Source organism: Salvelinus fontinalis, chromosome 7 (assembly GCF_029448725.1).
Source record: "Salvelinus fontinalis isolate EN_2023a chromosome 7, ASM2944872v1, whole genome shotgun sequence".
Taxonomy (NCBI): Eukaryota; Metazoa; Chordata; class Actinopteri; order Salmoniformes; family Salmonidae; genus Salvelinus; species Salvelinus fontinalis.
Genome location: NC_074671.1, coordinates 52,913,036 through 52,926,589, shown reverse-complemented (window position 1 = coordinate 52,926,589; position 13,554 = coordinate 52,913,036). Strand labels below are relative to the sequence as shown.

The 13,554-nt window shown below is 43.2% G+C and overlaps 1 protein-coding gene across 6 annotated transcripts in view; it reads left to right on the top strand.

The window, feature by feature from the left end:
- Positions 1-13,554, top strand: part of LOC129859668 (potassium voltage-gated channel subfamily H member 7-like) — a 91,371-nt gene that overhangs the window by 39,258 nt on the left and 38,559 nt on the right. For 4 of the 6 annotated variants that reach the window (XM_055929725.1, XM_055929723.1, XM_055929727.1 and 1 more), the window contains exons 4-6: positions 8,006-8,476; positions 11,525-11,548; positions 12,427-12,641. In XM_055929725.1, the coding sequence (XP_055785700.1) occupies positions 8,006-8,476; positions 11,525-11,548; positions 12,427-12,641 (710 nt within the window). Of the gene's footprint in view, positions 1-8,005; positions 8,477-10,127; positions 10,149-11,524; positions 11,549-12,426; positions 12,642-13,554 lie in introns of all 6 variants that reach the window. The other 2 variants (XM_055929724.1, XM_055929726.1) reach the window with 2 other exon arrangements.

Genomic DNA, 13,554 nt, shown 5'->3' with positions numbered 1-13,554 from the left:
TTAAAATATACAAGTATTATTGGTAGAACTGTTCATAGAGGGTTCTAGGAAGAAACCTTCAACGATACAATAGTTCTCGGAAGAACATTCAGATAATGAAAGTGTTCTTGGTAGAGCAATTCATAGAGGGTTCTAGGTAGAACCATATACAGAGGGTTCTATGAAGACACCACACCAAAAGGGGTTCCCCTGTGGAAGCAAGCTGAAAACCCCATACGGTTCTACGTACAACCTTTTTTCTAAGAGTGTACAAGCCATAATTGATAAATAACAGTAGACTGGTGTCCATAGTAACAACATTGTTATTGCACTGTGAGTCTGCTGAACAGGTGTGATTGGTGGGAGAAAAGGGACCTGGCTATTAGCAAAAGTATTCAGACACCTTGGATTTTTTCAAATTGTTTTGCGTTACAAAGTGGGATTAAAATTGATTTAATTTTCATTTTTCTTCAACAATACACACAAAATACTCTGTAATGTCAAAATGGAAGAAATTGTATATATATATTTTTAAATGAACAAAAAATTGAATAAAATGTTATTTGTCATATGTGCCGAATACAACAGGTGTGTAGACCTTACAGTGAAACAAGCCCTTAACCAACAATGCAGTTTTAAGAAAAATAAGTATCAAGAAAGTATTTACTAAATAAATGGAGGCAAAAAGACAAAAACAAATGATTAAAAATATATATATAAAAGAGCAACAATAAAATAACAGTAACGAGGCTTTATACAGAGGTAATTGAGGTAATATGTACATGTAGGTAGAGGTAAAGTGACTATACATAAATAATAAACAGAGAGTAGCAACAGCGTAAAAATGGGGGGGGTCAATGCAAATAGTCTGTGTAGCCATTTGATTAGCTGTTCAGGAGTCTTATGGCTTGGGGGTAGAAGGTGTTAAGATGCTTTTTTGACCTAGACTTGGCACTCTGGTACCGCTTGCCGTGCGGTAGCAGAGAGAACAGTCTATGACTAGGGTGGCTGGAGCCTTTGGCAATTTTTAGGGCCTTCTTCTGACACTGCCTGTTATAGAGGGCCTGGATGGCAGGAAGCTTGGCCCCAGTGATGTACTGGGCCGTGTGCATTACCCTCTGTAGCGTCCTGCGGTCAGATGCTGAGCAGTTGCCATACCAGGCAGTGATGCAACCAGTCAGGATGCTCTCAATGGTGCATCTGAGGACCCATGCCAAATCTTTACAGTCTCCTGAGGGGGAATAGGCGATGTCTTGCCCTCTACACGACTGTCTTGGTGTGTTTGGACCATGATAGTTTGTTGGTGATGTGGACACCAAGAAACTTGAAGCTCTCAATTTGCTCCACTACAGCCCCGTCGATGAGAATAGGAATGTGGGCGTGCTCAGCCCCCTTTTTCTTGTAGTCCACGATCATCTCCTTTGTCTTGGTCACGTTGAGGGAGAGGTTGTTGTTCTGGCACCACACTGCCAGGTCTCTCACGTTCTCGCTATAGGCTGTCTCATCGTTGTCAGTGATCAGGCCTACCACTGTTATGTCGTCGGCAAACTTAATGATGGTGTTCAATCAAATGTATTTATAAAGTCCTTTTTACATCAGCAGATGTCACAAATGTGTTGTTACCTACCCTCACCACCCGGGGGCAGCCCATCAGGAAGTCAAGGATCCAGCTGCAGAGGGAGGTGTTCAGTCCCAGGGTCCTTAGCTTAGTGATGAGCTTATAGGGCTCTATGGTGTTGAACACTGAGCTGTAGTCAATGAATAGCATTCTCACGTAGGTGTTCCTTTTTTCCAGGTGGGAAAGGGCAGTGTGGAGTGCATTCATGCGTCATCCAATGATCTGTGCGTCATCCAATGATCTGTTGGGGCGGTATCCAAATTGGAATGGGTCTAGGGTTTCTGGGATAATGGTGATGATGTGAGCCATTACCAGCCTTTCAAAGCACATGGCTACAGACGTGAGTGGTACGGGTCGGTAGTCATTTAGGCAGGTTACCTTGGTGTTCTTGGTCACAGGGACTATGGTGGTCTGCTTGAAACAGACTCGGTCAGGGACAGGTTGGAAATGTCAGTGAAGACACTTGCCAGTTGGTCAGCGCATGCTCAGAGTACACATCCTGGTAATCCACCTGGCTCTGCAGCCTTGTGAATGTTAACCTGTTTAAAGGTTTTACTCACATCGGCTGCAGAGAGCGTGATCACTCAGTCGCCGGGAACAGCTGGTGCTCTCATGCATGCTTCTGTGTTTCTTGCTTCGAAGCGCATTTAGCTCGTCTAGTAGACTTGTGTCACGGGCAGCTCGCGGCTGTGCTTCCCTTTGTAGTCTGACAAGCGTCGTAGCCGGTGTAGTAGGATTCAATCTTAGTCCTGTATGGGCGCTTTACCTGTTTGATGGTTTGTCTGGGGGCATAGCGGGATTTCTTATAAGCGTCCGGGTTAGAGTCCCGCTCCTTGAAAGCAGCAGCTCTACCCTTTCGCTCAGTGGAAACAAAATATAAAATATTATCGACGCATAAGTCTTCAGCCCCTTTTTTAGGCAAGCCTAAATTAGTTCAGGAGTAAAATTTGGCTTAATAAATTACATTAAAAGATACATGGACTCACTCTGTGTGAAATAAAAAGTGTTGACATGATTTTGAAATAACTAACCCTTCCTCTGTCCCACATACATTATCTCTAAAGACCCCTCAGTCAAGTATTTCAAGACTGAGCTGCAAGACAGGAATGAAACTGCTCAGGGATGTTACCATGAGGCCATTGGCGATTTTAAAACAGATACAGAGTTCAATGGCTGTGATGGGAGAAAACTGAAGATGGATCAACATTGTAGTGACTCCACAATAATGACTTAAATGACAGAGTGAAAAGAAGAACACAAATATACAAAAGTAAAATATTTCAAAACATGCATTTTGTGTGCAACAAGCCACTAAAGTAATAAAACATGGCAAACAAATACACTTTTAGGCTTAAATACAAAGCCTTATGTTAGTGGCAAATCCAACACAACACATCACGGAGTAACTCCCTCCTAATTTTCAAGCATGGTGGTGGAAGCATCATGGTAGGGGTATGCTTGACATCGGCAAATACTGGGGAGTTTTTCAGGATAAAAAGAAATGGATAGGGCTAAGCATCTTTCAGCAGGACAATAACCTACAACACAAGGCCAAATCTACACTGGAGTTGCTTACCAATAAGACAGTGAATGTTCCCAAGTGGCCAAGTTACAGTTTTGACTAAAATCTGCTTGAAATAGTATGGCAAGACTTATAAAAATAGCTGTCTAGCCATGATCCTCAATATCTTGACAGAGCTTGACGAATTTTGAAAAGAATAATAGGCAAATATTGCACAATCCAGGTGTGTAAAGCTCTTAGAGACTTACCAAATAAGACTCACAGCTGTAATCGCTGCCAAAGGTGTTTCTAACATGTATGGACTCAGGGAGCTGAGTACTTATACAATGACTGTATTTTATTTATTTGTATTACTCTATAAAACATTGACATTACAGAGTATTTTGTGTAGATTGTTGGCCAAAAATATAATCCATTTTAATCCCACTTTGTAACACAATAAAATGTGAAGAAAACTAGTGGTCTGAAATCCAAGGGGCAGTGTACATCCTCCAAAAGGAGAGACTGTGTGGAAATCAGAATGAGTGCACTAAGCACCTAAACTGCACGACTGCATATTCACTTTAAACCATCCATCTTCAGCAGGATCACAGCTTGAGGGAGAATATTTTTAATATTTTTGTTATGCTTTCTATTCTGCCTCAGTGAGGATTGGAACCATATCTCTAGATATCCCTCTCTCTCTTTACTTCATCCAAATTATTATTTCATTATAAAGTCACCATTTCACTTCAGGACTGGGTGATCCGAGTTCCATTTAATATGCAATGCAAATATTACTACTGCCTGGTATCATAGCAACGAGGGATGGTGTTTGTGCATGCACTGGCTGCTGTGCAGTGTTATCTGTGTGTGTTTGAAGAGAGAGTGCCATGCTCCCTGCGTGTACTTTTACTGCAGTGGGCTAAACCAGGGTCACACAGAGTGTTTCTTGTTGGTATTAAACAAATCTACTTTGAAACAAAAGTATACACCTCACACACTTAGTTATGGGCTTCAAAACAAATTTTCTCGGTCACATACACGTGTTAAGCAGATGTTATTGCGGGTGTAGCGAAATGCTTGTGGTTCTAGCTCCATCAGTGCAGTAATATCTAACAAGTAATATCTAACAATTTCACAACAATACACACAATTCACACAAATCTAAGTAAAGGAATGGAATTAAGAATATATAAATATTTGGACGAGCAATGTCAGAGTGGCATAGACTATGATCCAGTAGAATAGAACAACATACACTAAATACATATGAGATGAGTAAAGCAAAATATTTAAATGCTATTAAAGTGAGTAGTGTTCCATTATTATTAAAGTGGCCAGTGATTTCAAGTCTATGTATGTAGGGCAGCAACCTCTAATGTGCTAGTGATGGCTATTTAACAGTCTGATGGCCTTAAGATAGAAGCTATTTGTCAGTCTCTCGGTCCCAACTTCGATGCACCTGTACTGACCTCGCCATCTGGATGATAGCGAGGTGAACAGGCAGTGGCTCGGGTGGTTGTTGTCCTTGATTATCTTTTTGCCCTTCCTGTGACATTGGTTGCTGTAGGTGTCTTGGAGGGCAGGTAGTTTGCCCCCGGTGATGCGTTGGGCAGACAGCACCACCCTCTGGAGAGCCCTGCGGTTGCGGGCGGTGCAGTTGCCGTACCAGGCGGTGATACAGCCCGACAGGATGTTCTCAATTGTGCATCTGCAAAAGTTTGTGAGGGTTTTAGGTGCCAAGACAAATTTCTTCAGCTGTTGCGCCTTCTTCACCACACTGTCTGTCAGTGATGTGTACGCCGAGGAACTGGAAGCTTACCACCTTCTCCACTGCGGTCCTGTCGAAGTGGATAGGGGGGTGCACCCTCAGCTGTTTCCTGAAGTCCACGATCAGCTCCTTTGTTTTGTTGACGTTGAGTGAGATGTTATTTTCCTGGCACCACACTCCCAGGGCCCTCACCTCCTCCCTGTAGGCTGTCTCGTCATTCTTGGTAATCAGGCCTACTACTGTTGTGTAGTCTGAAAACTTGACGATTGGTTTGGAGGTGTGCATGGCCAAACAGTCATGGGTGAACAGGGAGTACAGAAGGGGGCTGAGCACGCACCCTTGTGGGGCCACAGTATTGAGGATCAGCGAAGTGGAGGTGTTGTTTCCTACCTTCACCACCTGGGGGCGGCCCATCAGGAAGTCCATGACCCAGTTACACAGGGAGGGGTTCAGACCCAGGCCCTCAAGCTTAATGATGAGCTTGGAGGGTACTATGGTGTTGAATGCTGAGCTATAGTCAATGAACAGCATTCTTACATAGGTATTCCCCTTGTCCAAATGTGATAGTGCAGTGTGCAGTGCGATGGCGATTACATCGTCTGTGGATCTATTGGGGCGGTAAGCAAATTGAAGTGGGTCTAGGGTGTCAGGTAAGGTAGAGGTGATATGATCCTTGACTAGTCTCTCAAAGCACTTCATGATGACAGAAATGAGTACTACGGGGCGATAGTAATTTAGTTCAGTTACCTTTGCTTTCTTGCACCTATACCATGTCACATATAGAGCTGAAATGTATTACATTTTGAGTTTGCATCCCAATATTACACATCACAGAAGACTGAAATATAATTAAACTGTTTGACATAGAAACACCAGATTTTTGGCAAGTTTAAAAAAAAATAAAGTATAGAATTGATGAAATTATGAAAAATATGAATAACATTTCACCCATGAGGCCACTAAAGGGCCATTTGACTGCAGGAAAGGGCTACATTGGAACTCGGCGTAGCATGACTTCCACTCAGCGCTAATGTCACCTTTTAAAAATAGTAACAGGCCAATGTCATTTATTTTTACCGCAAATGCAATAGGACAGGTCAGACGGCATGCTTAGTTTGCTATACAATTAAGAAATTGATTGCTTAAAAGCAATTTATGTTTTCTGTACCTTTATTTAACTAGGCAAGTCAGTTAAGAACAAATTCTTATTTTCAATGATGACCTAGGAACAGTGGGTAAACTGCCTTGTTCAGGGGCATAACAACAGATTTTTACCTTGTCAGCTTGGGGATTCGAACTTGCAACCTTTCGGTTAGTAGTCCTACACTCTAACCACTAGGCTACCCTGCCATGTGTGTGGAAAGGGGCATAAGGGGATATGCTTATGGTGAGGTAGACGTGTTGCCTTTCCTATATTTCCATTAATATATTGATTATGCACTTCTTCATTCATTTAGATGATAGGGACGGATACAATTAAATCATTGACAAATTAAAATACCAAGAACCTGATCCATTCCCACTGAAATATGTGTTATTTTTTATTGGAATCTAGCTTGTGTGTAAAAGTAACACCTTCAAAGTAAGTGTACACGTGACAGCGTCTAAAATTGGTTTCCTATTCCTCGTCATGAGTGTCAACGAAAGAAAAACGAGCTATGAGCACAGCAGAAGAACATTGATGAACATTGTCAATCATCTCTCTGCTATTCCCCACACTGCCTTTAACAATTCAACCTGGAGCAAGACAAAGGCATGTGTAATGTGATGTAGCAGGCATGTTAGCTCCCTGAAGCACAAAAATCCAGAGGGATTATGGAGTGGAGAGTGTTTTTTTTCCATAAGTTTATGCTTGTTTTTTTATTAGCTTTTAGATGTATAGAATAAAGTACTACTGCAACAGGAAAATGACTTTTGGAAATTGTGTTATTTTATGAAATTCTTCACTTATGTTTTCCGTTTTTACTTCAAATGTACTGTTTTAATTACAGAAATAAAGACGTCAATGTCTCCAGCAGTATATAGGTTGTCCTTTTTCCCCTTTTCCATTACTCAGTGTTAGGTAAGCTTCTGTAATGGTGCCTGGATGAGGCTGAGAAGACGTAGCCCACTGGGAATAACACATGATTTTTGTTCCAGGAAAGAATGCTTCAGGAAACTCGATTGGCCCTTAGCTGGCACGATCTGGCATCATCGATGTATGTTCTGTTGCCATGGTGCAGTGTCGTGTTCACAATCGACACATGTACTGTAACATGTTAACTGTGTGCACAGACTAATGATGGCATGTTTCTACAGACTAGGAGGAGAAAACACGCATGCCTCATCGTTCTGACTGGGATTGTAGTTTCAAACAAGAGTGTGCATGTATGTGTGTGTTCATGTGTACGTGCGTGCACCTGTGCATGTTTGTGTGTATAGCCACTGTATATCAGTGTGTTTGTTAGGTCACCCGGAACATGTTATACATTTGAAATGAGATCTTCTGACAAGGCCCCCAAAGTCCTTGACTACAAGATGCCTCCACTTCAGACTTCCTAGAAACGGAACTATAACCACAAGGTTTAAAGTCGCCCTCATAATTCATTGACAGATTCATTGGACAAAGATGATCTCTTTCTCCTCTCTCCAAGGGTTTTAATCAATCATAGGAAACCTGTTGTAATTTGATATTTTATGGGACTCTAATATATTAATGGTGGTTACTTTATTTCATCAAACGTCTGAATAATTGAAGGAAGCTGAAGATGGAAGCCAGGCCGTTGGGATGAGAGGCATTTGTTTTGATCTTGCTGCTCTTTTTGAAATAACTGTTGGCTAGCTCCTTTTGAACAATATTGGCACTCACTGCTTGATATCTGGGGAGTGAGCTGGAAACTGAGGGTAAGGTTTTCACTCCAAGGATTAGCATGAGCTACAGAGCATCTATCCAGTGCGCCATCTTCCCCTACTTGTTTCTACCTAGTCACGATCAAATTAAGAATTCCTCCACAATGAATGAAGTCATGATGAACCACTCTGAAAAGGGCAGAGTTTTGCAAAAACTATTTCTCTTATTGTTGAAAATATTCCAAGCATTGCTGTTGAACGATTGTATTCTCTCTATCTCTCCCTCTCTTTTTTCTCTCTCCAGGGAAAGGTAGATTCTTTTGTTTCCGGCTCCCAGCCTTACACCTCCTGGGCATCAGTAAGCAGTCCCTCCCTCAGGAGGACCCTGACGCCGTCATGATCGACTCGCCCCGCCGCAGCGAAGAGTCGGTGGCCACCCGCGACTTCCGGTCACTGCCCACCCGGGAGAGCTGCAGCCCCTCCTACACCAACGACACGCGAGCCCTCATCGGTCCCAGCCACTGCTCCACCCCTGTGTCGGGACCCCTGGACCACTCATCCCCCAAGGGGCCAGTCTGGAACAGGCTGGTTCCCCAAGCGGTTCCCCAGGCCCAGCCTCAGACTGTGGGAACTCTGGCCCCCTCCATCTCAGGCCTGACCCCCACCGCGTCCAGGGAGAGTGTGTGTAGTATCCGGAGGGCCTCCTCTGCACAGGACATGGAGGGTTTTGGCTCCAACTCCAAGATGGCCTTCAGGGATCGACACGCAAGTGAAGGTATGTAAGTCAACACCACCTCCATGGTCGGAAATGCTTGTTACCATCCATCGGCCTCACCCTGAGATGTTATGCTATATTAAATCAATTTAGCCTTGCTGTTCTTACGCAGTAGATTTGGTCCCAATCCCAACCATTGTTATCATGTGGTACAAATCAAATCTGACCTTGGATCAGTGAATGGGGGTAACTCCCCCACCTCAACTGTACCTACTCTTAGTCATCAGGCAGCGCCACATCTATCCTGACTCCTGAATTACCACATCTATCCTGACTCCTGAATCATCACATCTATCCTGACTCCTGAATTACCACATCTATCCTGACTCCTGAATTACCACATCTATCCTGACTCCTGAATTACCACATCTATCCTGACTCTTAAATTACCACATCTATCCTGACTCCTGAATTACCACATCTATCCTGACTCCTGAATTACCACATCTATCCTGACTCCTGAATTACCACATCTATCCTGACTCCTGAATTACCACATCTATCCTGACTCCTGAATTACCACATCTATCCGGACTCCTAAATCACCACATCTATCCGGACTCCTGAATTACCACATCTATCCGGACTCCTAAATCACCACATCTATCCTGACTCCTGAATTACCACATCTATCCTGACTCCTAAATTACCACGTCTATCCTGACTCCTAAATTACCACATCTATCCTGACTCCTAAATTACCACATCTATCCTGAATCCTGAATTACCACATCTATCCTGACTCTTGAATTACCACATCTATCCTGACTCCTGAATTACCACATCTATCCTGACTCCTGAATTACCACATCTATCCTGACTCCTAAATTACCACGTCTATCCTGACTCCTGAATTACCACATCTATCCTGACTCCTGAATTACCACATCTATCCTGACTCCTGAATTACCACATCTATCCTGACTCCTGAATTACCACATCTATCCTGACTCCTAAATTACCACGTCTATCCTGACTCCTGAATTACCACATCTATCCTGACTCCTAAATTACCACATCTATCCTGACTCCTAAATTACCACATCTATCCTGAATTACCACATCTATCCTGACTCTTGAATTACCACATCTATCCTGACTCCTGAATTACCACATCTATCCTGACTCCTGAATTACCACATCTATCCTGACTCCTGAATTACCACATCTATCCTGACTCCTAAATTACCACGTCTATCCTGACTCCTGAATTACCACATCTATCCTGACTCCTGAATTACCACATCTATCCTGACTCCTGAATTACCACATCTATCCTGACTCCTGAATTACCACATCTATCCTGACTCTTAAATTACCACATCTATCCTGACTCCTGAATCACAGATCCCCTTTCCACCCACAGTCAACACGGGGGGTACAGTACAGCCCCAGACTCTCCCTGTCTCTGTACCCAGCTAATATGTCTATCCCTCCCTACACCATTCAATCTGCATTTCTCATTCAAAGGGCCCCTGCGGTTGACACTGTAATACGTCTACTTCAGGATAATGAATGGTGCGACGGCGATAGAGCTTTTATGTGGGTCGTCTTCCATCACTAGCTAGCTACGTACAGATCTGGAATCTCCTCTCACTCCTCCGCCTTCCTCCCATCCCCCTCTCTCTCGCTCAACACTATGCAATCGCAGACAATGGTCGTAATATCAAAGGTAATGGCGGAACAACCACACGCTCCTTGAACATAGCACGGACATAGAATATTTGGCTTGAACTGCTTGCTGCATGGATTTTTCAACTCAACAACAACATAAGCCTGTGATGAATGCTAGTGCTGGATTGTTACATTTGTGAATTCCTCTGAGAATGCCAGAGAGGCTTGCACGGCATAGTAGTAGCATTATTCATGCTGTAGTAAGAAGTGACCTGTGAGTGCCCTGCAAGCTTGCAGATCCCTTCTGATAGTTCGGGAAAATCAGGCTGACTTTTGACCTGCCGCGCGCCTGCATGAAAACAAATCTTGCCTCTCATTTCCATAGAACAGGAAATCTATAATAATCAATGAATCATAATAATAGTTGCCTTCGCCTGCTGCCAATAGTTCCTTTTACCAAAGACAACTGATGGGCTATTTCCTTTGACCTGTGCCAGACAGTCAAAGGGAATAGAGTGATGGTTTGTCTGTTTTCTTGAATAGCGTCCTCCATTTTGTCTCCGCTTTACCAAAAAAGTATTCCGATCCATGACTACTTTACTAGTTATGGAACACTACTATTATAGATCAAAAATGTAATGATACTGTAAGTAATTCTACCACAGGAGATTGGTGGCACCTTAATTGAGGAGGACGGGCTCGTTGTAATGGCTGGAGTGGAATTAGTGAAACCATGTGTTTGATACCATTCAATTTCCGCCGTTCTAGCCATTATTATGAGCCGTCCTCCCTTCAGCAGCCTCCACTGAATTCTACGTCACTGTAATGTTATCAAATGTCTGAGAGCCTTTTAACCTCCAGAAATGAATTAAATGACTGTACTTTCCTCTGAAATCAATCTCTTTACTAGCCTAAAAGTGCATTCCGGATCAATACCTACCAGAGGAGGCTGTTGGGAGGAGTTGTAGACGGACGGGCTCATTGTAATGGCTGGAATGGAATTAATGAAATGGAGTCAGACATGTGGTTTCCATAGCTTTGATGTATTTGATATTGTTCCAATATTCCATTTACAATGAGCCCGTCCTCCTATAGCTCCTCCCACCAGCCTCCACTGATACCTACTCCATTGAATATGGAAAGATTTGGAGGAGCATCTGATAATGTTATCAGCTATTGTTTGTATTCTTAACTTTAGACCTTATGTCTCCGATTTCCGGGATATATTTTAATTACCATAACATAGTGGCCAGATTTCTTTACCTCTACTAAAAAAAAAATCACTCTGATGTTGCTCAAATAAATGTAACATGACACTCAGGAAGTGCCTGCAGAATTATCCTGACCTTTGACCCCGCCCCTCTCTCTGAGGTCACTTCCTCTTTACGCTGCTCTCTACCTCCCTCCCTCTCTCTCTCTCTCCTGATTCGCTAGTGTCTCGGTCCTGGATGGCTGGGGGTATGGCTTGAGCTTTTCCTATATGTCTGTAATGCACACATACTGTAATGTACAATGCTGCTGTGGCATGTATTCAAGCTGCGCATGTCTTTTGTATGTGTAAGTATCACTCACTGTTTTCTCAACACTCGTTTGTGAGAAAGGCATAATGAGTCATCCCTCCATCTTCTCCTTTTGGATCAACAGTTGACACGTTCCCTCTCTTTTCCATATTGACTACAGTAGATATGCGTGTAACAGTGTGAGTGTTGTTCAACGTGGTGAGGTTGTATGGCAGTGTTGTACTGTATTTTCGCATAGTAACGCAGAGTATTTGTGGATGTATGAATCATGAAAGCCATATCCATATGGTATCATTGAGTCAAAACCTCATGGCAGAGATATAAGTATACATTTCCTTTGTTTGTGGACATCAATATTTCACAAAAATTGTTCATTACACCAAGTTTGTCATTTCTACAGCTGTTGAATGGAAGGCAACATGATCAAGCAGAGTGGATCTGTTTGACAGTTGTATTTCCACTGTTGTCCTGTGGTTGTTCACTTGTCTTGTGACAGCCATTGAGTTCACTCAAGAGAAAAAAAACAGTTCCATACTCACGCTACCACACATAACAAATAGACACGGCAGCCTATTGACACACCTACCACATGAACCACACTTGAGGTCTCCTTTTACCCATTAGCATACCGTCAAACCGTCAAGCTGTACCAGGCCACACGTGCTAGCATAGCCTAGCATCACTGCGCTAGCCTAGCATAGCATCGCCGCTCTAGCCTAGCATCACAGCGCTAGCCTAGTATAGCATCGCCGCTCTAGCCTAGCATCACAGCGCTAGCCATTTCCAAACCTCTCTCTCCATTAAATTCTCCTCCAGGACCCTTCAACCAGATCAAATCCAGTCTTCTGGGCTCCACGTCTGACTCCCACCTCAACAGATACAGCACCATCAACAAGATCCCCCTCATCACGCTCAACTTCTCAGAGGCCAACAACGACAAGAAGTGCCCCTCCCCTTCGTCCTCCGAGAAAACCATCATAGCCCCAAAGGTCAAGGACCGAACACACAACGTCACCGATAAGGTCACACAGGTAAGAGGTCATGAAAGGCCCTGTGCCCCCCTACTGTATTTATTTATTTTGCTCCTTTGCACCCCATTATTTATATCTCTACTTTGCACATTCTTCCACTGCAAATCAACCATTCCAGTGTTTTACTTGCTATATTGTATTTACTTCGCCACCATGGCCTTTTTTTTACCTTTACCTCCCTTATCTCACCGCATTTGCTCACATTGTATATAGACTTATTTTTCTACTGTATTATTGACTGTATGTTTGTTTTACTCCATGTGTAACTCTGTGTTGTTGTATGTGTCGAACTGCTTTGCTTTATCTTGGCCAGGTTGCAATTGTAAATGAGAACTTGTTCTCAACTTGCCTACCTGGTTAAATAAAGGTGAAATAAAAATAAATGAAAAGATGTTGGAGCTTCACTCAATCAAGTATAATGTTGGAGTTAGAATCCATTCTATAGAATCTGTTCCGTACAGGGGACATGTCTTTTCTGTGTGTTTGTTCTGTACAGACAGTTTACATTTACATTTTTAGTCATTTAGCAGACGCTCTTATCCAGAGAGACTTACAGTAGAGTGCATACATTTTTATTACATTTTTTACATTTCATTACATTTTACATACTGAGACAAGGATATCCCTACCGGCCAAACCCTCCCTAACCCGGACGACGCTATGCCAATTGTGCGTCGCCCCACGGACCTCCCGGTTGCGGCCGGCTGCGACAGAGCCTGGGCGCGAACCCAGCCCAGCCTGGGCGCGAACCCAGAGACTCTGGTGGCGCAGCTAGCACTGCGATGCAGTGCCCTAGACCACTGCGCCACCCGGGAGGCCGACAGTTGCAGATGTATAGTGTGCTGTAGCTGGATGTACTATTACCTCATTGAATAATCACATGAATAGTCATCTGCCCCAATGTTATACATTA